The 23,786-nt window shown below is 50.4% G+C and overlaps 1 protein-coding gene and 1 long non-coding RNA gene across 2 annotated transcripts in view; one reads left to right on the top strand and one right to left on the bottom strand.

The window, feature by feature from the left end:
* The window catches only part of HADHB (hydroxyacyl-CoA dehydrogenase trifunctional multienzyme complex subunit beta), a 45,414-nt gene extending 25,423 nt beyond the window's left edge, over positions 1 to 19,991 (top strand). The window contains exons 2-16 of the mRNA XM_075848937.1: positions 3,843 to 3,905; positions 4,984 to 5,025; positions 8,804 to 8,903; positions 9,378 to 9,422; positions 10,351 to 10,450; positions 10,525 to 10,612; positions 10,688 to 10,875; positions 11,518 to 11,698; positions 12,870 to 12,991; positions 13,092 to 13,171; positions 13,248 to 13,295; positions 13,669 to 13,756; positions 16,062 to 16,136; positions 16,486 to 16,650; positions 19,550 to 19,991. Coding sequence (XP_075705052.1) covers positions 3,851 to 3,905; positions 4,984 to 5,025; positions 8,804 to 8,903; positions 9,378 to 9,422; positions 10,351 to 10,450; positions 10,525 to 10,612; positions 10,688 to 10,875; positions 11,518 to 11,698; positions 12,870 to 12,991; positions 13,092 to 13,171; positions 13,248 to 13,295; positions 13,669 to 13,756; positions 16,062 to 16,136; positions 16,486 to 16,650; positions 19,550 to 19,585 — 1,413 coding nt within the window. The 5' untranslated portion in view covers positions 3,843 to 3,850 and the 3' untranslated portion in view covers positions 19,586 to 19,991. The remainder of the gene's footprint in view (positions 1 to 3,842; positions 3,906 to 4,983; positions 5,026 to 8,803; positions 8,904 to 9,377; positions 9,423 to 10,350; positions 10,451 to 10,524; positions 10,613 to 10,687; positions 10,876 to 11,517; positions 11,699 to 12,869; positions 12,992 to 13,091; positions 13,172 to 13,247; positions 13,296 to 13,668; positions 13,757 to 16,061; positions 16,137 to 16,485; positions 16,651 to 19,549) is intronic.
* A 499-nt stretch (positions 19,992 to 20,490) lies between these two features.
* Positions 20,491 to 22,985, bottom strand: LOC142723845 (uncharacterized). The gene is made up of 3 exons (XR_012875708.1): positions 22,941 to 22,985; positions 22,757 to 22,843; positions 20,491 to 20,627 (listed from the first exon to the last, which is right to left on the bottom strand). It is a non-coding gene; the product is annotated as an uncharacterized LOC142723845 (long non-coding RNA).
* Between the last annotated feature and the right edge of the window lie 801 nt (positions 22,986 to 23,786).

Here is a 23,786-nt window from a genome sequence, read left to right as displayed (position 1 = left end):
TCTCATAGATTGTAAGCTCTTGTGATCAGCGTCCTCACTCCTCTCCTCATAGATTGTAAGCTCTTGTGATCAGCGTCCTCACTCCTCTCCTTCTCATAGATTGTAAGCTCTTGTGATCAGCGTCCTCACTCCTCTCCTCCTCATAGATTGTAAGCTCTTGTGATCAGCGTCCGCACTCCTCCTCTCCTCATAGATTGTAAGCTCTTGTGATCAGCGTCCTCACTCCTCCTCTCCTCATAGATTGTAAGCTCTTGTGATCAGCGTCCTCACTCCTCTCCTCCTAGATTGTAAGCTCTTGTGATCAGCGTCCTCACTCCTCTCCTCCTCATAGATTGTAAGCTCTTGTTATCAGCGTCCTCACTCCTCCTCTCCTCATAGATTGTAAGCTCTTGTGATCAGCGTCCTCTCCTCTCCTCCTCATAGATTGTAAGCTCTTGTGATCAGCATCCTCACTCCTCTCCTCCTAGATTGTAAGCTCTTGTGATCAGTGTCCTCACTCCTCTCCTCATAGATTGTAAGCTCTTGTGATCAGCGTCCTCACTCCTCTCCTTCTCATAGATTGTAAGCTCTTGTGATCAGCGTCCTCACTCCTCTCCTCCTCATAGATTGTAAGCTCTTGTGATCAGCGTCCTCACTCCTCCTCTCCTCATAGATTGTAAGCTCTTGTGATCAGCGTCCTCACTCCTCCTCTCCTCATAGATTGTAAGCTCTTGTGATCAGCGTCCTCACTCCTCCTCTCCTCATAGATTGTAAGCTCTTGTGATCAGCGTCCTCACTCCTCCTCTCCTCATAGATTGTAAGCTCTTGTGATCAGCGTCCTCTCTCCTCCTCTCCTAATAGATTGTAAGCTCTTGTGATCAGCGTCCTCTCTCCTCTCCTCCTCATAGATTGTAAGCTCTTGTGATCAGCGTCCTCCTCTCCTCATAGATTGTAAGCTCTTGTGATCAGCGTCCTCCTCTCCTCATAGATTGTAAGCTCTTGTGATCAGCGTCCTCTCTCTTCCTCATAGATTGTAAGCTCTTGTGATTAGCGTCCTCACTCCTCTCCTCATAGATTGTAAGCTCTTGTGATCAGCGTCCTCACTCCTCCTCTCCTCATAGATTGTAAGCTCTTGTGATCAGCGTCCTCACTCCTCTCCTCATAGATTGTAAGCTCTTGTGATCAGCGTCCTCACTCCTCTCCTTCTCATAGATTGTAAGCTCTTGTGATCAGCGTCCTCACTCCTCCTCTCCTCATAGATTGTAAGCTCTTGTGATCAGCGTCCTCACTCCTCCTCTCCTCATAGATTGTAAGCTCTTGTGATCAGCGTCCTCACTCCTCTCCTTCTCATAGATTGTAAGCTCTTGTGATCAGCGTCCTCTCCTCTCCTCCTCATAGATTGTAAGCTCTTGTGATCAGCGTCCTCTCTCCTCCTCATAGATTGTAAGCTCTTGTGATCAGCGTCCTCACTCCTCCTCCTCTCCTCATAGATTGTAAGCTCTTGTGATCAGTGTCCTCACTCCTCCTCTCCTCATAGATTGTAAGCTCTTGTGATCAGCGTCCTCACTCCTCCTCTCCTCAGATTGTAAGCTCTTGTGATCAGTGTTCTCACTCCTCCTCCTCATAGATTGTAAGCTCTTGTGATCAGCGTCCTCACTCCTCTCCTCCTCATAGATTGTAAGCTCTTGTGATCAGTGTCCTCACTCCTTCTCCTCATAGATTGTAAGCTCTTGTGATCAGCGTCCTCACTCCTCCTCTCCTCATAGATTGTAAGCTCTTGTAATCAGCGTCCTCTCTCCTCATAGATTGTAAGCTCTTGTGATCAGCGTCCTCTCTCCTCATAGATTGTAAGCTCTTGTGATCAGCGTCCTCACTCCTCATAGATTGTAAGCTCTTGTGATCAGCGTCCTCACTCCTCCTCTCATAGATTGTAAGCTCTTGTGATCAGCGTCCTCACTCCTCTCCTCATAGATTGTAAGCTCTTGTGATCAGCGTCCTCACTCCTCTCCTCATAGATTGTAAGCTCTTGTGATCAGCGTCCTCCTCTCCTCATAGATTGTAAGCTCTTGTGATCAGCGTCCTCTCTCCTCCTCATAGATTGTAAGCTCTTGTGATCAGCGTCCTCACTCCTCTCCTCATAGATTGTAAGCTCTTGTGATCAGCGTCCTCACTCCTCCTCTCCTCATAGATTGTAAGCTCTTGTGATCAGCGTCCTCACTCCTCCTCTCCTCAGATTGTAGGCTCTTGTGATCAGCGTCCTCTCTCCTCCTCTCCTCATAGATTGTAAGCTCTTGTGATCAGTGTCCTCTCTCCTCCTAGATTGTAAGCTCTTGTGATCAGCGTCCTCACTCCTCCTCTCCTCATAGATTGTAAGCTCTTGTGATCAGCGTCCTCTCTCCTCATAGATTGTAAGCTCTTGTGATCAGCGTCCTCTCTCCTCATAGATTGTAAGCTCTTGTGATCAGCGTCCTCACTCCTCTCCTCCTCATAGATTGTAAGCTCTTGTGATCAGCGTCCTCACTCCTCCTCCTCTCATAGATTGTAAGCTCTTGTGATCAGCGTCCTCACTCCTCTCCTCATAGATTGTAAGCTCTTGTGATCAGCGTCCTCTCTCCTCTCCTCATAGATTGTAAGCTCTTGTGATCAGCGTCCTCACTCCTCTCCTCATAGATTGTAAGCTCTTGTGATCAGCGTCCTCACTCCTCTCCTCATAGATTGTAAGCTCTTGTGATCAGTGTCCTCACTCCTCCTCTCCTCATAGATTGTAAGCTCTTGTGATCAGCGTCCTCACTCCTCCTCTCCTCATAGATTGTAAGCTCTTGTGATCAGTGTTCTCACTCCTCCTCCTCATAGATTGTAAGCTCTTGTGATCAGCGTCCTCACTCCTCCTCTCCTCATAGATTGTAAGCTCTTGTGATCAGCGTCCTCACTCCTCCTCTCCTCATAGATTGTAAGCTCTTGTGATCAGCGTCCTCACTCCTCCTCTCCTCATAGATTGTAAGCTCTTGTGATCAGTGTCCTCACTCCTCCTCTCCTCATAGATTGTAAGCTCTTGTGATCAGCGTCCTCTCTCCTCCTCTCCTCATAGATTGTAAGCTCTTGTGATCAGCGTCCTCACTCCTCCTCTCCTCATAGATTGTAAGCTCTTGTGATCAGCGTCCTCACTCCTCCTCTCCTCATAGATTGTAAGCTCTTGTGATCAGCGTCCTCTCTCCTCCTCTTCTCATAGATTGTAAGCTCTTGTGATCAGCGTCCTCTCTCCTCATAGATTGTAAGCTCTTGTGATCAGCGTCCTCACTCCTCCTCTCCTCATAGATTGTAAGCTCTTGTGATCAGCGTCCTCTCTCCTCATAGATTGTAAGCTCTTGTGATCAGCGTCCTCTCCTCATAGATTGTAAGCTCTTGTGATCAGCGTCCTCACTCCTCCTCTCCTCATAGATTGTAAGCTCTTGTGATCAGCGTCCTCACTCCTCCTCTCATAGATTGTAAGCTCTTGTGATCAGCGTCCTCACTCCTCCTCATAGATTGTAAGCTCTTGTGATCAGCGTCCTCACTCCTCCTCTTCTCATAGATTGTAAGCTCTTGTGATCAGCGTCCTTACTCCTCTCCTCATAGATTGTAAGCTCTTGTGATCAGCGTCCTCACTCCTCCTCTTCTCATAGATTGTAAGCTCTTGTGATCAGCGTCCTCACTCCTCTCCTCATAGATTGTAAGCTCTTGTGATCAGCGTCCTCACTCCTCTCCTCCTCATAGATTGTAAGCTCTTGTGATCAGCGTCCTCACTCCTCCTCTCCTCATAGATTGTAAGCTCTTGTGATCAGCGTCCTCTCTCCTCTCTCACGCTTCTCTCCTTCTTCTTGCAGGATCTAGGATGGCGTTCATGTTGAGAGAAAGCTCCCGGTTCCTGCCGGCCACGTCCAGACTGGGTAGGATTTCTTGTATAGAAACGTCACAATCCGTCATATTCCTGTTCTCGCTGTCAGATGACTGAGCTGGTTTTAATGTTTTGAATTTGCTTAACCCCTTAATGGCCGTGGATCATTCGGTTTGTGGCCGCTGTATCTGCCGGGAATTCTGCGCAAGTATTGGCACCAAATTGTGGTGCAGTCTTTTTGCCAGGATCGCGCGCTGCGCAAATTTGCCGATCATCGCGGGATGATGTTTTATCCCAGGATAGCGCGGCAGCCCGTGATTGGCCCGTGATCGGCTGCAGCGGCGGTCACATGGGATGAAACCTCCTCCCAGGATGAAGAAACCGACTCTTGAGTTGCGATTTTTGTGGCGGAATCCAGAACTGGATCCAGGAGAGCCGACCTAGAAGGCTTTTCTTTATAGATTTCTTCTTTAAGACGCAAAAAAAAAGTTCTGGCGACGATGGAAAAATGAAATCAAAACCTTTGGTCGTTCACTTTTTCCCGCGCCACGACGTGCTATTGGTGGGGGAGGTGGTAATCGGAGTGGGCTCAAGCCCCCCGGGTGGACTAATAAAATGTGCTAAAAAAAAAGTTTTGATAGAGTTTTTAATATTGAAAAAAACAAAAAAAAAAAACCTTTTCCCACTTTTCATCTGAAGTAATGTCAAAAATAAAATGGTTATTGCCGCGTCCGTGAAAGGCAAACTATTCCAATATGACGTTATTTAACATGCACTGAATGCTAAAAAAAATATATGAAATACCAGAATGTCACTTCATATCCCATAAAAAATGATCACAAAGTCTCATGTAGAAACCATAGAAACTACAACTCACCCCACAAACAAAACAAAAACAGCCCTCGTATCCTCACCGGAAAATAAAAAGAAGTTATAGCTATTATTTTAATTTTTAAAACGAAAATCAATAAAATTGCTGGATCCTGAAGGGGTTAAGGCCCAAAATAGGCCGGTCACTGAAGGGTTAACATAAGTTACCGCAGAACTTCAGTAAGTGGGTTGAGCGCAGGACGTGACGGCCTCCCTGTAAACGAGCAGCGATTCCTAATTCTCCTGTGTTTGTATTTCAGCGATCCGATCCGTCAGCTGCTCCGCCCCCCTCCAGTCTCCAGGTAACCCCGCCCCCTCCTACATATTCTGAGGCGTGTACAGATCTCTGGGACTTGTAGTTCTGCACAGCGATGCCCCCGTGTTACACACTGACCAGAACGTCCTACCTCCGCTCCATAGAAGTGAATAGAAACGTCCTGCATGTACATCAGGAGATTCTTTCTATACCGGTGCTGATGCTCCTCCTGTAAACTATTATCCCCCTGACCAGGCAGAAATGTCCACAACATCGTTGCAGCTTTATAAACGCTGGAGGACCTGCCAGTTCTACCTGGACGACAGCCGCCTGTGGGTAATAGTGTACGGCAGGATGACAGGCGCCGGTGGGTAATAGTGTACGGCAGGACGACAGGCGCCGGTGGATAATAGTGTACGGCAGGATGACAGGCGCCGGTGGGTAATAGTGTACGGCAGGACGACAGGCTCCGGTGGGTAATAGTGTACGGCAGGATGACAGGCGCCGGTGGGTAATAGTGTACGGCAGGATGACAGGCGCCGGTGGGTAATAGTGTACGGCAGGATGACAGGCGCCGGTGGGTAATAGTGTACGGCAGGACGACAGGCGCCGGTGGGTAATAGTGTACGGCAGGATGACAGGCGCCGGTGGATAATAGTGTACGGCAGGATGACAGGCGCCGGTGGATAATAGTGTACGGCAGGACGACAGGCGCCGGTGGATAATAGTGTACGGCAGGACGACAGGCGCCGGTGGATAATAGTGTACGGCAGGACGACAGGCGCCGGTGGATAATAGTGTACGGCAGGACGACAGGCGCCGGTGGATAATAGTGTACGGCAGGATGATAGGCGCCGGTGGGTAATAGTGTACGGCAGGATGACAGGCGCCGGTGGATAATAGTGTACGGCAGGATGACAGGCGCCGGTGGATAATAGTGTACGGCAGGATGATAGGCACCGGTGGGTAATAGTGTACGGCAGGATGACAGGCGCCGGTGGATAATAGTGTACGGCAGGATGACAGGCGCCGGTGGATAATAGTGTACGGCAGGACGACAGGTGCCGGTGGATAATAGTGTACGGCAGGATGATAGGCACCGGTGGGTAATAGTGTACGGCAGGATGACAGGCGCCGGTGGATAATAGTGTACGGCAGGATGACAGGCGCCGGTGGATAATAGTGTACGGCAGGATGACAGGCGCCGGTGGATAATAGTGTACGGCAGGATGACAGGCGCCGGTGGATAATAGTGTACGGCAGGATGACAGGCGCCGGTGGATAATAGTGTACGGCAGGATGACAGGCGCCGGTGGATAATAGTGTACGGCAGGATGACAGGCGCCGGTGGATAATAGTGTACGGCAGGACGACAGGCGCCGGTGGGTAATAGTGTACGGCAGGCTGACAGGCGCCGGTGGGTAATAGTGTACGGCAGGACGACAGGCGCCGGTGGGTAATAGTGTACGGCAGGACGACAGGCGCCGGTGGGTAATAGTGTACGGCAGGACGACAGGCGCCGGTGGGTAATAGTGTACGGCAGGACGACAGGCGCCGGTGGATAATAGTGTACGGCAGGACGACAGGCGCCGGTGGGTAATAGTGTACGGCAGGATGACAGGCGCCGGTGGATAATAGTGTACGACAGGCGCCGGTGGGTAATAGTGTACGGCAGGACGACAGGCGCCGGTGCGTAATAGTGTACGGCAGGACGACAGGCGCCGGTGGATAATTGTGTACGGCAGGACGACAGGCGCCGGTGGATAATGGTGTACGGCAGGACGACAGGCGCCGGTGGATAATGGTGTACGGCAGGACGACAGGCGCCGGTGGATAATGGTGTACGGCAGGACGACAGGCGCCGGTGGATAATGGTGTACGGCAGGACGACAGGCGCCGGTGGGTAATGGTGGACGACAGGCGCCGGTGGGTAATGGTGGACGACAGGCGCCGGTGGGTAATGGTGGACGACAGGCGCCGGTGGGTAATGGTGGACGACAGGCGCCGGTGGGTAATGGTGGACGACAGGCGCCGGTGGGTAATGGTGGACGACAGGCGCCGGTGGGTAATGGTGTACGGCAGGATGACAGGCGCCGGTGGATTATAGTGTACGGCAGGATGACAGGCGCCGGTGGATTATAGTGTACGGCAGGATGACAGGCGCCGGTGGGTAATAGTGTACGGCAGGCTGACAGGCGCCGGTGGGTAATAGTGTACGGCAGGCTGACAGGCGCCGGTGGGTAATAGTGTACAGCAGGCTGACAGGCGCCGGTGGGTAATAGTGTACGGCAGGCTGACAGGCGCCGGTGGGTAATAGTGTACGGCAGGCTGACAGGCGCCGGTGGGTAATAGTGTACGGCAGGCTGACAGGCGCCGGTGGGTAATAGTGTACGGCAGGCTGACAGGCGCCGGTGGGTAATAGTGTACGGCAGGCTGACAGGCGCCGGTGGGTAATGGTGTACGGCAGGCTGACAGGCGCCGGTGGGTAATGGTGTACGGCAGGCTGGCAGGCGCCGGTGGGTAATGGTGTACGGCAGGCTGACAGGCGCCGGTGGATAATGGTGTACGGCAGGACGACAGGCGCCGGTGGATAATGGTGTACGGCAGGACGACAGGCGCCGGTGGATAATGGTGTACGGCAGGACGACAGGCGCCGGTGGATAATGGTGTACGGCAGGACGACAGGCGCCGGTGGATAATGGTGTACGGCAGGACGACAGGCGCCGGTGGATAATGGTGTACGGCAGGACGACAGGCGCCGGTGGATAATGGTGTACGGCAGGACGACAGGCGCCGGTGGATAATGGTGTACGGCAGGACGACAGGCGCCGGTGGATAATGGTGTACGGCAGGACGACAGGCGCCGGTGGATAATGGTGTACGGCAGGACGACAGGCGCCGGTGGATAATGGTGTACGGCAGGACGACAGGCGCCGGTGGATAATGGTGTACGGCAGGACGACAGGCGCCGGTGGATAATGGTGTACGGCAGGACGACAGGCGCCGGTGGGTAATGGTGGACGACAGGCGCCGGTGGGTAATGGTGGACGACAGGCGCCGGTGGGTAATGGTGGACGACAGGCGCCGGTGGGTAATGGTGGACGACAGGCGCCGGTGGGTAATGGTGGACGACAGGCGCCGGTGGGTAATGGTGGACGACAGGCGCCGGTGGGTAATAGTGTACGGCAGGCTGACAGGCGCCGGTGGGTAATAGTGTACGGCAGGCTGACAGGCGCCGGTGGGTAATAGTGTACGGCAGGCTGACAGGCGCCGGTGGGTAATAGTGTACGGCAGGCTGACAGGCGCCGGTGGGTAATAGTGTACGGCAGGCTGACAGGCGGCGGTGGGTAATAGTGTACGGCAGGATGACAGGCGGCGGTGGGTAATAGTGTACGGCAGGCTGACAGGCGCCGGTGGGTAATAGTGTACGGCAGGCTGACAGGCGCCGGTGGGTAATAGTGTACGGCAGGCTGACAGGCGCCGGTGGGTAATAGTGTACGGCAGGCTGACAGGCGCCGGTGGGTAATAGTGTACGGCAGGCTGACAGGCGCCGGTGGGTAATAGTGTACGGCAGGCTGACAGGCGCCGGTGGGTAATAGTGTACGGCAGGCTGACAGGCGCCGGTGGGTAATAGTGTACGGCAGGATGACAGGCGGCGGTGGGTAATAGTGTACGGCAGGATGACCGCTGGGAGGGAGTGCTGCCTGGTGGGTGATCTGCGGTTCTCAGTCTTGGCCGGTGGTCCGCCGTCTCCCGTGTGACCGGAGAACCTCCTGTACGTATCCGGTTTATTTATTCGCCTCTTTGTGTCTTTCATGTTCCAGCCGTCCAGACAAAGACTAAGAAGACCCTGTCCAGGCCGGGCGTGAAAAACGTGGTGGTGGTGGATGGAGTCCGCACCCCGTTCCTGCTCTCCGGAACCACGTAAGTCCGCGAGGTGTCGGCTGCTCCCCTCAACCCTAGAGAGGATTCCCCTCCGCGGCAGCTGATGCTGGAGCGGCACAACCTCATCCGGGTCAGGGCGGGTCCTCTCCATCTCAAGCATTATACAGGTCACCGGCTGCACGTCATAAAGCGGTGGTGCGGCTCTCCAGATGTTGATGAACTACAAGTCCCAGCAGGCTGTCAGGGCTTGCTGGGAGTTGTAGTTTCACATCAGCTGGAGAGCGGCAGCGTGCACACCTGTCATAAAGGAATCTGCTGAAAAATGAATGCACCTGCAGCTGTCGGGTCAGGCCCTGGTCATCCAGCAGGGGGCGGTGTCTGTCACATGTCCAGTTATTGGATGCCGGATTAGAGGACTTTTATTGTATATTGGGGTGATGGGTAGAGCCTGACTGACTGTGTGATAACCCCGACTGCTCATGCGGTATTAACCCTTGCCTTTCCTGCCCGCAGATACACGGACCTGATGCCCCATGACTTGGCCAGGGCAGCGCTGCAGTAAGTGGACCCCCCCCCGCACCCGCAGATTATCACGCAGCCCCCTGCTAATCATTGATCCAGGTCTGAAGGGGTTACATGTACACTGCACTTTCTGCGGAGACTGAAGCAGAGATGAAATCTTCTGTCACCCTGTGCTCTAGTGCGTTGCATTGTAGGAGATGTATTTATAACAGGACAATATTTAAACACTACATCTCCCACAATGCACCTCAGCAAAGTACGCGGTGTACAGACCAGACCAGCGGAAAGGTGTGAGAGTCCGCAGCCCGAGAGCAGAATTGTGACCGCAGCTCTGGATGCGACCAGAGGATTTTGACTAAGGCCTTGTTCACACGGCAAACGCTAGCGTTTTTGTAAAGCGCTTATTAATTAGAGGCGGTTTTGTTGCGTTTTTCAGCGCGTTTCCTCCTTCAGGAATTTTGAGGCAGATTTTGACCTGCCTACGCTCTGAGCGCCGCGGGCGAAAAACGCTTTCTCTGCCTCCCATTGTTGTCAATTGGATGTCCGAGGCGGAAAACGCCTGAAGAAAGGGCATGACGCTTCTTTTTCCTGCGAGCGTTTTTTTCCGCTGAAGAAAAAAAACCTGTCTCGCATTAAAATCGATGGGAGGCGTTTTTTGGCGCGGTTTTCACGTCAAAAAGTGCGCTAAAAAACTCAAAGGCCTATTTAGGACTCCCATTGAGAATTGGGCGCGTTTTACGTGCCAGGAATTGACCTAATGCTGTTTTTTGAACGCGACGCGTTTCCATGCGCTACAATTGAGGTCAATGGGAAGCTCAAAGCGCGTGTTTTCAGGCAGGTAAAACGCGTCATATACACTCCGTGTGAACACTGCCTTAACCTCCCGTGTAGATGTAACCCGTTCAGCGCTGGAGCTGCGGTGATTTCTCTGCTCGGCGTAACGTGGTCTCCTTGCTATAATCAGGGGTTTGCTGAACCGGACGAGCGTCCCCCGCGAGCTGGTGGATTACGTGGTGTACGGCACCGTCATCCAGGAGGTGAAGACCAGCAATGTGGCTCGGGAGGTGAGTATCCGGGCGGTGGACGCTGAGCTGCGTGCCCGGCTGCCGGCTGATGTACTGCGTCCTGTCTCCTCCAGGCTGCGCTCGGCGCCGGCTTCTCCGATAAAACCCCGGCTCACACCGTAACCATGGCCTGCATCTCCTCCAACCAGGCCATGACGACAGGTGAGTGCCCGCCGCCGCAGGAAAGGGTTAACCTCGCTGGCGGGTGGAGTAACGTTCCAGTTGTCTCGTGCGCAGCTTTCGGCCTGATCGCCTCGGGTCAGTGTGACGTGGTGGTGGCCGGCGGCGTGGAGTTCATGTCCGACGTCCCCATTCGTCACAGCAGGAAGATGAGGAAGACCATGCTGAGTCTGAACAAGGCCAAGACCCTGGGACAGAGGCTGTCAGTCATCTCCGGGATCCGGCCCGACTACTTTGCTCCAGAAGTAAGTGGGCGAAGATTAATAAAGACTTTTTACAGGGGGTTTACCAATTTATTTATTTTTTTTTAAAGGTCTGTTTGCTGTCAGTGAATGGAATCATTCATTCAATCATCCGTCCTAGTCCTGCTAACATCGCACAATCACAGCAGCAGTACCTATTCCCGCTGTCCTGAAGGTTTGGCACAGCCTGGAGACCAGACCGTTACATTACCTGGACTGGATACAATTGTAGCAAACCCTCAGCTGTGAAGTATTTTACACGTCTTTTGGATAGAAACTAAAATGTTTTCCATTCACTGACCGCAAGCAGAAGTGTTAAAAATGCATGGTTTTTGAGGAAATGCTAAGTATATTAGGAAGTTGCTGAGGTTTTTATTATACAGTCATTAAGTGATCTCGACCCCCGGACTGGACGAGAGCTCGCACACAAATGATTGGGATCGGGGATGCAGGGTGGGATTTCCTTCGTTAAACTTAGAAGGAATGGGGAGGTGTAAGTGTCAGTGTTTACTGCAGCTCTTGCATTCTATTCGTGCACCAGGAATGTCAGGATGAACAGAGCTATAGGTCTAAGTATAAGTAATCAGCTGGAGGTGCTAGTATTATGTATGTATGTGATATATTGGGAAGCTTCGCTCTCCTCAGCTCCCGGCCGTGGCTGAATTTTCTACCAGCGAGACGATGGGACACTCCGCAGACCGACTGGCCGCCGCCTTCGCCGTGTCCCGTGTAGAACAAGATGAATACGCCCTGCGCTCGCACACCCTGGCCAAGAAAGCACAAGACGCCGGTCACCTGTCGGACGTCATCCCCGTTAAAGTGCCAGGTAACGGTCCCTCCTCATGGTGCAGTAAAGTGAGACCCTCCGCCGCTGCGTCTGGCCCTGCAGGTACTGGGTGTCCCACACACGGCATCCGTGTCCGGCCGGCCTCCCGTTATAGGAACACGACCTACAATCTGTCCAGGTTCCAGGGATTTCTAGTCTTGTTTTTCCGCTTCCTCGCTTTACGGTAGAAGTCGTAAAGATCTTCTACGTCCGTCCTATACGCACGGGTTTTAGGTTTTCCATTATGATATCAGCTTAATTCTGTGCCCGAGTGAGGCCTCTTCCCTATGTGTCGATCACTTAAAGGGGTCATCCAGTTTAGAAATCCCATTGTCATCCACCCTATTAGAGAATTCTGGGTAATAGCGGGGGGGGTCCTCGTCTCTTGGTCACAGTGGAGAGCGGTTACATAGAGCGTCTCTGGAGGACCTGTCCTGTAGTCTACAGATCACACATTGCTATGAATGGCCACTGTGTAATACTTCATTTCCCCTGTGGTGGCGCTGCAGGGAAACTGAACGTTTACTACCAGGATTCCCCACAGATCACAGCTGATCGCTGGAGGATTGGGATTGTCCAAAGCCAACAAGTTTAAAAATACTCAGAGCGAGGACTCCAGGTGTATAAAAGCCTGATTAACGACGTTTGGCGGTCGTACGTGACCAGACGTTTGGCGTGCGGCACATTCTCCACGTGTTTCCCGAGTCGCCTCGCTCTCCGCCGGTCAGGCCGTTCCTTAACGCTGCGCACGAGAACTGAGGGAGCGGAATATGAGCCGCAGCTCCTACCGTGGCCCGGGCAGTAATCCAGCGGGCGCTGCGCCCGTTATCAGCTCAAGTGACAGAGAAGGGGGAGAGTTAAAGGGAAAGTGTCCGTGTGGCTGATGCCTGAGGACCGGGCTGGCGCTGTATAAGGCCGGATTCACACCAGTATATCACGGACCAAACACGCTCGTGTGCATGAGGCCTAAGAGATGTGACGGGGTTGTTGCCTAGCAACAGACAATACAAGCCTCGGGTGACCACCGCTGATCGCCCTCTTCCTGTGTGACCTTCTGTTGTCATTGACAAAAGACCCTCATTATAGTAACTCTGCTTCCTGACTAATACGGAAGGGCGGGCTCCCCTTCATGACATCCATATACCCAAGTAGGCGACTTCTCTGATTCCAGGTAAAGAAACCATTGAAAAAGATAATGGGATCCGTCCGTCCTCCATGGAGCAGATGGGGAAGCTGAAGCCGGCGTTCGTCAAACCTCACGGCACCGTGACCGCGGCCAACTCCTCGTTTTTGGTAAGAGTTTTGTCGGCTTCAGGTGTGAGACGCTGCGCCGCTGTTGGGGAGGGATTTAGTGCAGCAGTCATGTGACGTGTGCTTTACTTCCTGCGGTTAGACTGACGGAGCCTCCGCCGTGTTGATTATGTCTGAGGAGAAGGCCCTGGCCCTGGGGTACAAGCCTAAAGCCTATCTGCGGTGAGTGCACCCCTCTGTGACCGGGGAGACATAACACCCCACAACCGGAGACTGACACTGTGTTTCCTCTTCACAGGGACTTTGTGTATGTGTCACAGGACCCCAAAGATCAGCTCCTGCTGGGGTGAGTACCCACAATGCACAGGGTGAGGCTCCGAGCTGAGAGCCACGGTCCGTCTCTGTGACTCTCCATAACCGGGGTCCTGTCTAGTGACGGCCGATGCGTCCAGACAGAGAATCAATGGCGAGGCGGTGCGCGCGCGGTTCTTTCTATTACATCCTATGGGAGTCGTGGAAACAGCTGAGCGAGCCGTGGCCTCTCCATACGTTCCCCACCAATATACAATTAGATCACCTATGGGGTCAACTCTAAGGCTGAATTCGCACCTCGCAGATTTTACCCTTAGCGAGATCTGCGACGTGTGAACTCCGCCTAGGATAGCGGCAGCCGCAGTATAAAGGGGGTCACTGATCTGTATCTTGTTTTTGTATCTCAGCCCGACCTACGCGACCCCCAAAGTGCTGGAGAAGGCCGGCCTCACCGTGGCTGACATCGACGTCTTCGAGTTCCATGAAGCCTTTGCCGTAAGATAAAACTCCGTCTTCTAGATCTGTGTGTATGTAGACTGGCGGGCGCGGGTGCTGCGTCGTTGACTGGCGGGTGCTGCGTCGTTGACTGGCGGGTGCTGCGTCGTTGACTGGCGGGTGCTGCGTCGTTGACTGGCGGCCGCGGGTGCTGCGTCGTTGACTGGCGGGTGCTGCGTCGTTGACTGGCGGGTGCTGCGTCGTTGACTGGCGGCCAGTGGATGGGAAAACCGTGAGAAATAGAGATTTAAAGAAACAGCGTGCCCTGAAAAAGGTGCAGTGTGGACTGGATTTTCTAGAATTGCGTTCGTTCTAGTCCCCAGATCCACTTTCTATAACCCCGCTGGAGAGTTCCTCCATCTGTCCTCCTCCACTACCCCTGCATGAAGTTACACGGTGGAGCTTCCTGATATCTGTCTGTGAATAGAACTCTCCCGGCTTCTCTGCGGCGTTTGGTCTGGACGGGAGGTGTCGGTGTTACTATATAAAGAACTCGTCCAGTCTGATGTCAGTCAAGCTGGATCAGAGACGTTCTGCAGCTTTTCAACTCCGTACATTTTTTTATTTTTTTTTTAAGATCTCTGCTAGCTGTTAGTGAATGAGAACTTATTTTACTTTCAGAGGTTAAAAAAATCATCCTGAACTAATGTTTCACAGCTGAGGGTTTGTATCCGGTCCAGACAATCCCCCGTGAGCTGAATAGCCTGGACTCCAGACCGAAATGTGTTCAGCTCACAGAAGATTGTCTAGACTGATACATTGCAACAAACCCTCAGCTATTAGAAATATTAGGTCAGGACAGGTATTCTAGCGCCTGAATATAAAAAAATAATAATTTTAATTCACTGACAGCAAAAAAAAAAAAAAAAAAAAAATATCCTGAGGAATTGAAACACAAAGTCTATTCGGAGGCTGAAGAAGCTTTTTATTGCGCGATGTCCGTAGTTTCCACGAGCGGAGCGGCCCTTCAGGTGATTTCCATGTGCCGGGTGCGGGTCGGGGCTCTGTGTGGGTGAGATTTTGGCAGGATCGAGGGGTCGAGTCCTTTCCTGTGCTTGTATTTACTGATCCTGCACTCAGCGCAGCACATCAGACACCTGCATTTATTTTGTAGTATCTCTGTTTGCTCAGGGTAATTCAATGCAAAAACGGAGCCATCTGCCGGGTCCTGCCTGGTATAGTAGAAAGACCTTTAAAGAGACAGGCGCACATTAGTGTTATCCTGGCATGGACTATATATAACCTGGGGACTGACCGTACAATCCTGGCATGGACTATATATAACCTGGGGACTGACCGTACAGTCCTGGCATGGACTATATATAACCTGGGGACTAACCGTACAGTCCTGGCATGGGCTATATATAACCTGGGGACTGACCGTACAGTCCTGGCATGGACTATATATAACCTGGGGACAGACCGTACAGTCCTGGCATGGACTATATATAACCTGGGGACTAACCGTGCAGTCCTGGCATGGGCTATATATAACCTGGGGACTGACCGTACAGTCCTGGCATGGACTATATATAACCTGGGGACAGACCGTACAGTCCTGCCATGGACTATATATAACCTGTAGACTGACCGTACAGTCCTGCCATGGACTATATATAACCTGTAGACTGACCGTACAATCCTGGCATGGACTATATATAACCTGTAGACTGACCGTACAGTCCTGGCATGGACTATATATAACCTGGGGACTGACCGTGCAGTCCTGCCATGGACTATATATAACCTGTAGACTGACCGTACAGTCCTGGCATGGACTATATATAACCTGTAGACTGACCGTACAGTCCTGCCATGGACTATATATAACCTGTAGACTGACCGTACAATCCTGGCATGGACTATATATAACCTGTAGACTGACCGTACAGTCCTGGCATGGACTATATATAACCTGGGGACTGACCGTGCAGTCCTGCCATGGACTATATATAACCTGTAGACTGACCGTACAGTCCTGGCATGGACTATATATAACCTGGGGACTGACCGTACAGTCCTGGCATGGACTATATATAACCTGGGGACTGACCGTACAGTCCTGGCATGGACTATATATAACTTGGGGACTGACCGTGCAGTCCTGCCATGGACTATATATAACTTGGGGACTGACCGTACAGTCCTGGCATGGACTATATATAACCTGGGGACTGACCAGTGACGCCAGGCTGCCCGCCTGTCTGTAATGTATACGTAGCTCAGAGCTCTGCTCTCATTGGCTGAATATTCTGTGTATTTTCTGCGCTCATCATAATAATAAATCCGTCCTCTCCTTCCGCAGGGACAGATCATCGCCAATCTCAAAGCAATGGAGTCTGACTGGTTTGCACAGAACTGTATGGGACGAAAGACCAAGGTGAGGCTATGACGTGTATATACCGGAGTAACGTTCCTCTATACTGGCATGGGACTGCTGCTAATCTGGCATGGGACTGCTGCATGCCGGATTAGCAGGAATTTCCTTGTATAGGGGACCACAGCAGATCTGTGAGTGTTGGATCACGGGGCGGTCTGTGACGTGGACGTCGGTATAGTGATATTGGTGATATCCTGCCGACGCGTTTCCAACCTGTCTGTGATCCTCAGATGTGGAGGCTCCTGCTCTATAATGGTCTCGAGTGCCGGATTATTGGAATTTTTGCTGTGGTGATTATTCGCAGGCTGATATCCGTTTCTGGATCATAATGAGATCTGCTGCGTTTCAGGTCGGAGCTCCCGCCTTGGAGAAGCTTAACGTTTGGGGTGGTTCGCTGTCCTTGGGTCACCCGTTTGGAGCTACGGGCTGCCGGCTCGTCATGGCAGCCGCCCACCGGCTGAAGAAGGAGGGAGGACAGTACGGACTGGTGGCAGCGTGTGCAGCCGGAGGACAGGTGAGCTCTGCTACATTATATAGCATGTTCTTATACGTCACTATACCGGGGCGAGCGGTTCAGAGGGTGAGGACTGATCGTCCGAGTACCTGGTCTGTTCACACGTAGAAATCCAGTCCTGTCTAGACAATGCTCTGTGAGCAAAACAGCCGGGACTATAGACTGACACATTGTAGCAAACTATTGCTGCAGCTGCTCCTGTGTGTTCATCTCACAGCATTACCTGGACTGATACAATTCTATCCATCAGCTGAGAGCAGGTCTAGATATGTAGGGGTTTGCTGTCAGTGAATGAACTCTCGTTTACATTCACAGGTAGCAAACCAATATATTAAAAATGGTGAGAACTTTGAAATACAAAGTATATTAGAAAGTTTTAAAACTTTTCATTCCCTGACTAGGACTTTTGTCGTGTCCGGCCCCTCACTAGGACTTTTCTCGTGTCCGGCCCCTCACTAGGACTTTTCTCGTGTCCGGCCCCTCACTAGGACTTTTCTCGTGTCCGGCCCCTCACTAGGACTTTTCTCGTGTCCGGCCCCTCACTAGGACTTTTCTCGTGTCCGGCCCCTCACTAGGACTTCTCTCGTGTCCGGCCCCTCACTAGGACTTTTCTCGTGTCCGGCCCCTCACTAGGACTTTTCTCGTGTCCGGCCCCTCACTAGGACTTTTCTCGTGTCCGGCCCCTCACTAGGACTTTTCTCGTGTCCGGCCCCTCACTAGGACTTTTCTCGTGTCCGGCCCCTCACTAGGACTTTTCTCGTGTCCGGCCCCTCACTAGGACTTTTCTCGTGTCCGGCCCCTCACTAGGACTTTTCTCGTGTCCGGCCCCTCACTAGGACTTTTCTCGTGTCCGGCCCCTCACTAGGACTTTTCTCGTGTCCGGCCCCTCACTAGGACTTTTCTCGTGTCCGGCCCCTCACTAGGACTTTTCTCGTGTCCGGCCCCTCACTAGGACTTTTCTCGTGTCCGGCCCCTCACTAGGACTTTTCTCGTGTCCGGCCCCTCACTAGGACTTTTCTCGTGTCCGGCCCCTCACTAGGACTTTTCTCGTGTCCGGCCCCTCACTAGGACTTTTCTCGTGTCCGGCCCCTCACTAGGACTTTTCTCGTGTCCGGCCCCTCACTAGGACTTTTCTCGTGTCCGGCCCCTCACTAGGACTTTTCTCGTGTCCGGCCCCTCACTAGGACTTTTCTTTGCTCTTGTCAGAGCTGCTTGGATTGTTCTGACCTCCTTATGTCCTGATATTATCCTTGGTTTGACTAATAATGGGACTGACATAAAACTGTACGGCTGGGGGTTAATAATTGTCAGGACTGTAAATCCCTGTACAGAGTCCTACACCATAAAAAGTCAAAGGGGGTAAATACTTTTCTATTTTGATATGTTGTGTGATACAGAATTATCCGTGAGCGGTTCTGGTCATCCCGATATGAGGAAGTGTCTGGTGTATACGGCTCTCTCTCTAACCTGGGCCGGTGTATACGGCTCTCTCTCTAACCTGGGCCGGTGTATACGGCTCTCTCTCTCTAACCTGGGCCGGTGTATACGGCTCTCTCTCTCTAACCTGGGCCGGTGTATACGGCTCTCTCTCTCTAACCTGGGCCGGTGTATACGGCTCTCTCTCTAACCTGGGCCGGTGTATACGGCTCTCTATAACCTGGGCCGGTGTATACGGCTCTCTCTCTATAACCTGGGCCGGTGTATACGGCTCTCTCTCTATAACCTGGGCCGGTGTATACGGCTCTCTCTCTATAACCTGGGCCGGTGTATACGGCTCTCTCTCTATAACCTGGGCCGGTGTATACGGCTCTCTCTCTATAACCTGGGCCGGTGTATACGGCTCTCTCTCTCTATAACCTGGGCCGGTGTATACGGCTCCCTATAACCTGGGCCTGTGTATACGGCTCCCTATAACCTGGGCCTGTGTATACGGCTCTCTAACCTGGGCTGGTGTATACGGCTCTCTATAACCTGGGCCGGTGTATACGGCTCTCTATAACCTGGGCCGGTGTATACGGCTCTCTAACCTGGGCCGGTGTATACGGCTCTCTAACCTGGGCCGGTGTATACGGCTCTCTATAACCTGGGCCGGTGTATACGGCTCTCTCTCTATAACCTGGGCCTGTGTATACGGCTCTCTCTCTATAACCTGGGCCGGTGTATACGGCTCTCTCTCTATAACCTGGGCCGGTGTATCCGGCTCTCGTGACTCCCCGTCTACTATATTTATTCTTCTCTCCCCCTGCTCGAATTGTTCTGTCCTGTGTTCCTGGAGACTTGTCTGTAGTAAATGTCACTCATGGTGTGCAAAAAGCGGCAGCCCCTATGTTCTTAGCATGGTGGGGGGGGGGGGGGGGGTCTCAATGTTTGGAAACCCCACCTCACCTATCAGACATGGTGTATGGACAATCAGTGTTATCATGGGGAAAACTCCCTTCCATCTGTGGGGCAGCGTTCAGCTGTATAAGTCTGCTCCGGAGCCTGTGTTGTAGATTGTCATACTTGATGGGAATATTTGCGCTGTTGTTTATCCCATCGAAGTGACGACAGCGCGTATATATTGCGTCCCGCCAAAGAAATGTGACATGAACATAACCTTACCGGTCTGGCCAGCACACCGTCAGTTTCCGTTCCACACCCCCCTCCCCATGAGTTTCCTCTTTTCCCTTTCTCCCCGGTTAGTTTGCAGTTTTTGTATAGTGTCTATTTTGCGATGCCCCAGGTAACCTCCCGCTCCCTTCAGTGTATATGGTAATGAACTAATTACATTTTTAGACCATTTGACTTTTTACTATAAAAAGTTTATGGCATTTACCTTGCACCATGTCCTGCCTGTAAGACTTGTATGTTAATAGAATTGTTTTTAATTATTTTTTATTTTATTTTTTTCCACTTGCAGGGCCATGGGATGATTGTAGAGGCTTATCCCCAGTAACCTGACCCTGTATTACTGCATCATGAGAAACACCAGAGCTATGCACTAATAACTATGAATGTCTCCTTCCCATTTTGCAGCGCTGTAAATAATAAAATTTTTTCTTAGTTGCCTTGTCTGCAAATTTGGAAATAAGTGAGGGATTTATACGGAGCACAGGACAAGTCCCACCGGCTTCTCTGCTGTTTATTACCACATGTGGGGTCAACCACGGGCCCATGGCGGTTCCCTGCTTTCTTAGCAATGTGCTGGCAATGAACTATTCCTGTTGCCTTATAACCGCAGCTACTTTCAGAGCGTGTGTAGAAAATACAAAACCACTTCAGGGACTGAGTTTGTGCCTGAGAAAGTGAGGAGAGAAGCAGAATTTTTCAGGAATTAATAAAAAAAAAAAAATTGAAAAAAATGTGTCCGTTTCTTTTGAGCAGAAATGTTTTGTTTTTTTTCTTTTGTGTTTTTTTTTATTTTTTTTTTTTAAAATCACAAAAACACTTATCTACAACCAAAAATTCTGGTTCTCTTTTTGCATTGACTTTCCTGGAATATAAACTTTTGGGCTAATCCAGTGAACTATTCTTTGTAGTCGAGAAGATTTGACTTCTGGTTTTTTCATGTCTGGTGTATGCGCTCTATCTCCCATCATGCAACACAGCAGAGGGTATCCTCTGCAAACGCTGACCTGGCAGGAGGCAGCAGTGAGATGTGAGGTTTTGCTGCCAGACAAAACTAGTCACACCCAAAGCTGTATTTAAAACTTAGAGTATGAGACATTTATGTAAATGAGGGTTGGGACAAGAGTAGCGAAACAAAGTTTTCACTGGTACTTTATTTATATTTTTTAGCTTGCTATAAGACATCCCTGTTATTATGGATCTATACACATTTTTTTTATTTTTTGCCCACCCAATCATTTCCAGGACTTAAACGGTCCTTACAGAGGAGGGCAGAGCGGGTCCCTGATGATTTTGCTTGAGATGGGACGGCATCAGCTGATATCCATCTGTTGGTAAATCTCTGAAGTTTTTGGTTCGCTCTTCTGCTCCTGGAAGACAAGAATACAAAGACTTTTAGTGGTGGGACTTTCTTCCTCGTCTTCGTCTTCAGATGTGCCGGTCGAGATCCTGGACTCTAGATTCTATGCAAATCTTTTTGTAATGGGATCGTCAATCTTTATTTGCTAGAATCAGCCAATCTCCCAGCAAGGGGCCACCAATTTTGAAGTTCTTCTTTTGGACTCTCGGACTCCCTACTCTTTCGAGAGTGCCATATGGTGTTGTGTTGGGCGTGCTCGGTAATCGCCGCTCATCAGACTCCATCCAATCTCCACACAGCACAAGGGAGGGTTTGTCTTCTCTAGAAGTTTTCCCAATCGCCACCATTGGTTTTTCCCCCACGATGCCGTGTTAGAAGATAGGAAAAAGTTAATAATATCCAGGGACGGTAGGGACTATGGACGGCACGTAGACCAAAAAGAGGACCATGGACTGCAAGGAAAACTCATAATGGGCCAAATCTAGTCTGGACTTTCTCTTACATGAACCGTTATCGCTCCCTGCAACGGGGGATTCCGGAATTGATTTGGCCTTGCAGCCCCCTTGTGAACGGATGGCGTCCTCAAATCTCCTATCCTGTATTAACCCCTTCCCGTCGTAAACCACTGTCAGATTTTAATGAAAAAAAGATTCCTCCATTTTGTTTTTTGCGTTTCGTTTTTACGGAATTCACTGTGCAATTAAAACAGCAGGTTAACTTTATTCTGCGGGTCAATATAATTACAGCGATACCAAATATATGTAGTTTTTGTTTTTTTTCTTTATTTTATAACTTTTTACAAGGTAAAAAATGAAGTGGAATAAATTTAATGTATTTTGTGTCGCCAAATTCTGAGAGCCAGAACTTTATTTTTCCGTTGATTTAAGTGGGGTGAGGGCTTATTTTTTTGCGGGATAAACTAGTTTTTAATGACACCATTTTGGGGTACATGTAAAGTTTTGATCACTTTTTTTAAATTTTTTTTTTTAATTTCACATCTTTTTGGGGAGATTAGGTGACCTAAAAATAGAGATTCTGGTGTTTTACAATTTTTTTTTTTTTTTTTATTATATTTTTTCTTTTTTATTAGCTCCCCAAGGGTATTTCAACCAGTGATCGTTGGATCGCTTGCACTATATACTGCATTACTAATGTATTACAGTATATCGTCTTTCTGACCAGCATCTATTAAGCCCTGCCGGGCCTTAGTAGGAGCACAAAGATGGCGGACCTTCATTAGGCCCCCAGGCTGACGTCGCAACCGCACGATTTCATTGTGGGGGGGGGGTGCGCGATGAGCTGCTAGAGGGGGTCGTCCCCCTCTTTCTGACAATTTAAATGCTGCGGTAGCTATTGACTGTGGCATTTAACGGGTTAAATAAGCGGGATCCTGCTCGTTTACTGTGTAGTGTCAGCGGTAACATACAGCTGACACCTGCATCGTATGGTGTGAGTTCACACCGTGAGCCCATACTTCCCCCTACGCGGCTGCGACGTAACCATACGTCAAATGTCGGGAAGGGGTTCAATACGGTGACGTGAGTGATACCACCCGAACCCACACGTTACGTATGTTTTGTTTGCCGATTGACATAATTCTACTCGTTTTGGACTACCAACTATCACATCAAGCGTTGATCTTGTCATTTGACACTTAGTCTATTTTGATTATTAGTTTGGGTCCCTGATGAACCTGCCAACTTTCAGGGGAAACGCGTTGGAACCCAGTTTGCTACATCTATTTTTGTCAATCAGAGCCGCAACTCTGGACGCGTCGGTATTTTCTCAATCATTCTCAGCCTACCCATTGTTGTGCACGTGTTGAAGGTAATTTATTTATCTTGGTCCCAACTTTTGTACCAGATATACAGGTTGGAGTCCCCCTTTGTGTAGGGACTTGACTCCGGCTAGGTAGGGTGATCCGATAGGGTAGATCCGGGTCAGTAAAGGAGAAATCTATTTTAACATATCGTCTGACGTAAAGATGTCGGTTGTGTCTGGGAGCTCGGCCCGTCGTGTTACCCAAATCCAAGGAGCCTTGGTACTCCGTATAGCACCGTTCACTCCATCGGATTTACTTTGGGATTTTCACGCCGTTCATTTCCCTATGGTAACCGTTGAGGACGATGATCGCCTTACCACATTGTAGGAGTTCTCTTCACCGCAGGCCAGAAATGGAAATTGAGCTTGAAGTTTTTGGAATCCTTTGTACAACGTTTCCCGAATCTGAAAGGATAAATAAGACTCTAAATATCCGCCACCAGTGAGATTCATGACCTCCATGTTTATCTCGCTGCAAGTTCGATAATATTTATCCACTTACTTTCTTGTCCAGGAGACATCCAAAGATCAAGATGACCAAGCCCTGAAGAAGAAGAAGTAAGACATGAGGTTGAAGGGAGTTTATCTACAAGAAACCAATTTCCTCTTGGACACCGGACCGGATATTATACATGTAGATACACCAACCAATACCGGACATCAAAATAAAATCAACTACTTATGTGGCACCAGGGGTATAAAACCTACCCAGACTAAGATATACGTAACTGGAGGTAGATACCAGCACTGGATAAAAATCAACCACTATGGCCAAAGAAGGTGACTTCACGCACTAAGAGTCCCTGCTCCTCTGTACTGCGAAGACTCTAGTAAAACCATAGCATGAGGACAGTGCAAGTACCCCTTCCGAACGTGGCGTGTACCCCATGGGGCACGTGTACCACAGGTTGAAAACCTGAGGTGTAGATGACTAATGACTAATATTTTTGAGAGGAAATTGTTTACTTATATTTGGAAATTTTCCGAATTCATAGATGAAAAACACTCGTGTATTATTGGCGAGGAGTTCCTTGAGCCTGCGTTTCTTGGAATGCTGCTATATGATAAAGAATATAATATTTATGGTATTGGTTACCAGATCTTACCTGGAAAGAATTAAGGATCTGAAGAACGTAAGGAAAGTATTCATGGACCTCCTCTAGCAATGTAGAGGTCTCCAGAAGCCAGGTTATGCCAAACACAGATGTTAAAATTGTAAGCGCCTTGGCCACCAAGGATTTTCTGTCGTCTTCCTCTGGCTTCTCAGGGGCAGGAGGATGTAATAATTTCCAGACCATCACACCAATGGTGAAGGAGTTCAGTACAACCACCAGAAGAACGGGCCCGG

The sequence above is a fragment of the Rhinoderma darwinii genome, unplaced genomic scaffold (genome assembly GCF_050947455.1).
Source record: "Rhinoderma darwinii isolate aRhiDar2 unplaced genomic scaffold, aRhiDar2.hap1 Scaffold_558, whole genome shotgun sequence".
Lineage (NCBI taxonomy): Eukaryota > Metazoa > Chordata > Amphibia > Anura > Rhinodermatidae > Rhinoderma > Rhinoderma darwinii.
The sequence above is the reverse complement of the archived record's forward strand: the minus strand, read 5'-3'. Positions and strand labels throughout refer to the sequence as shown.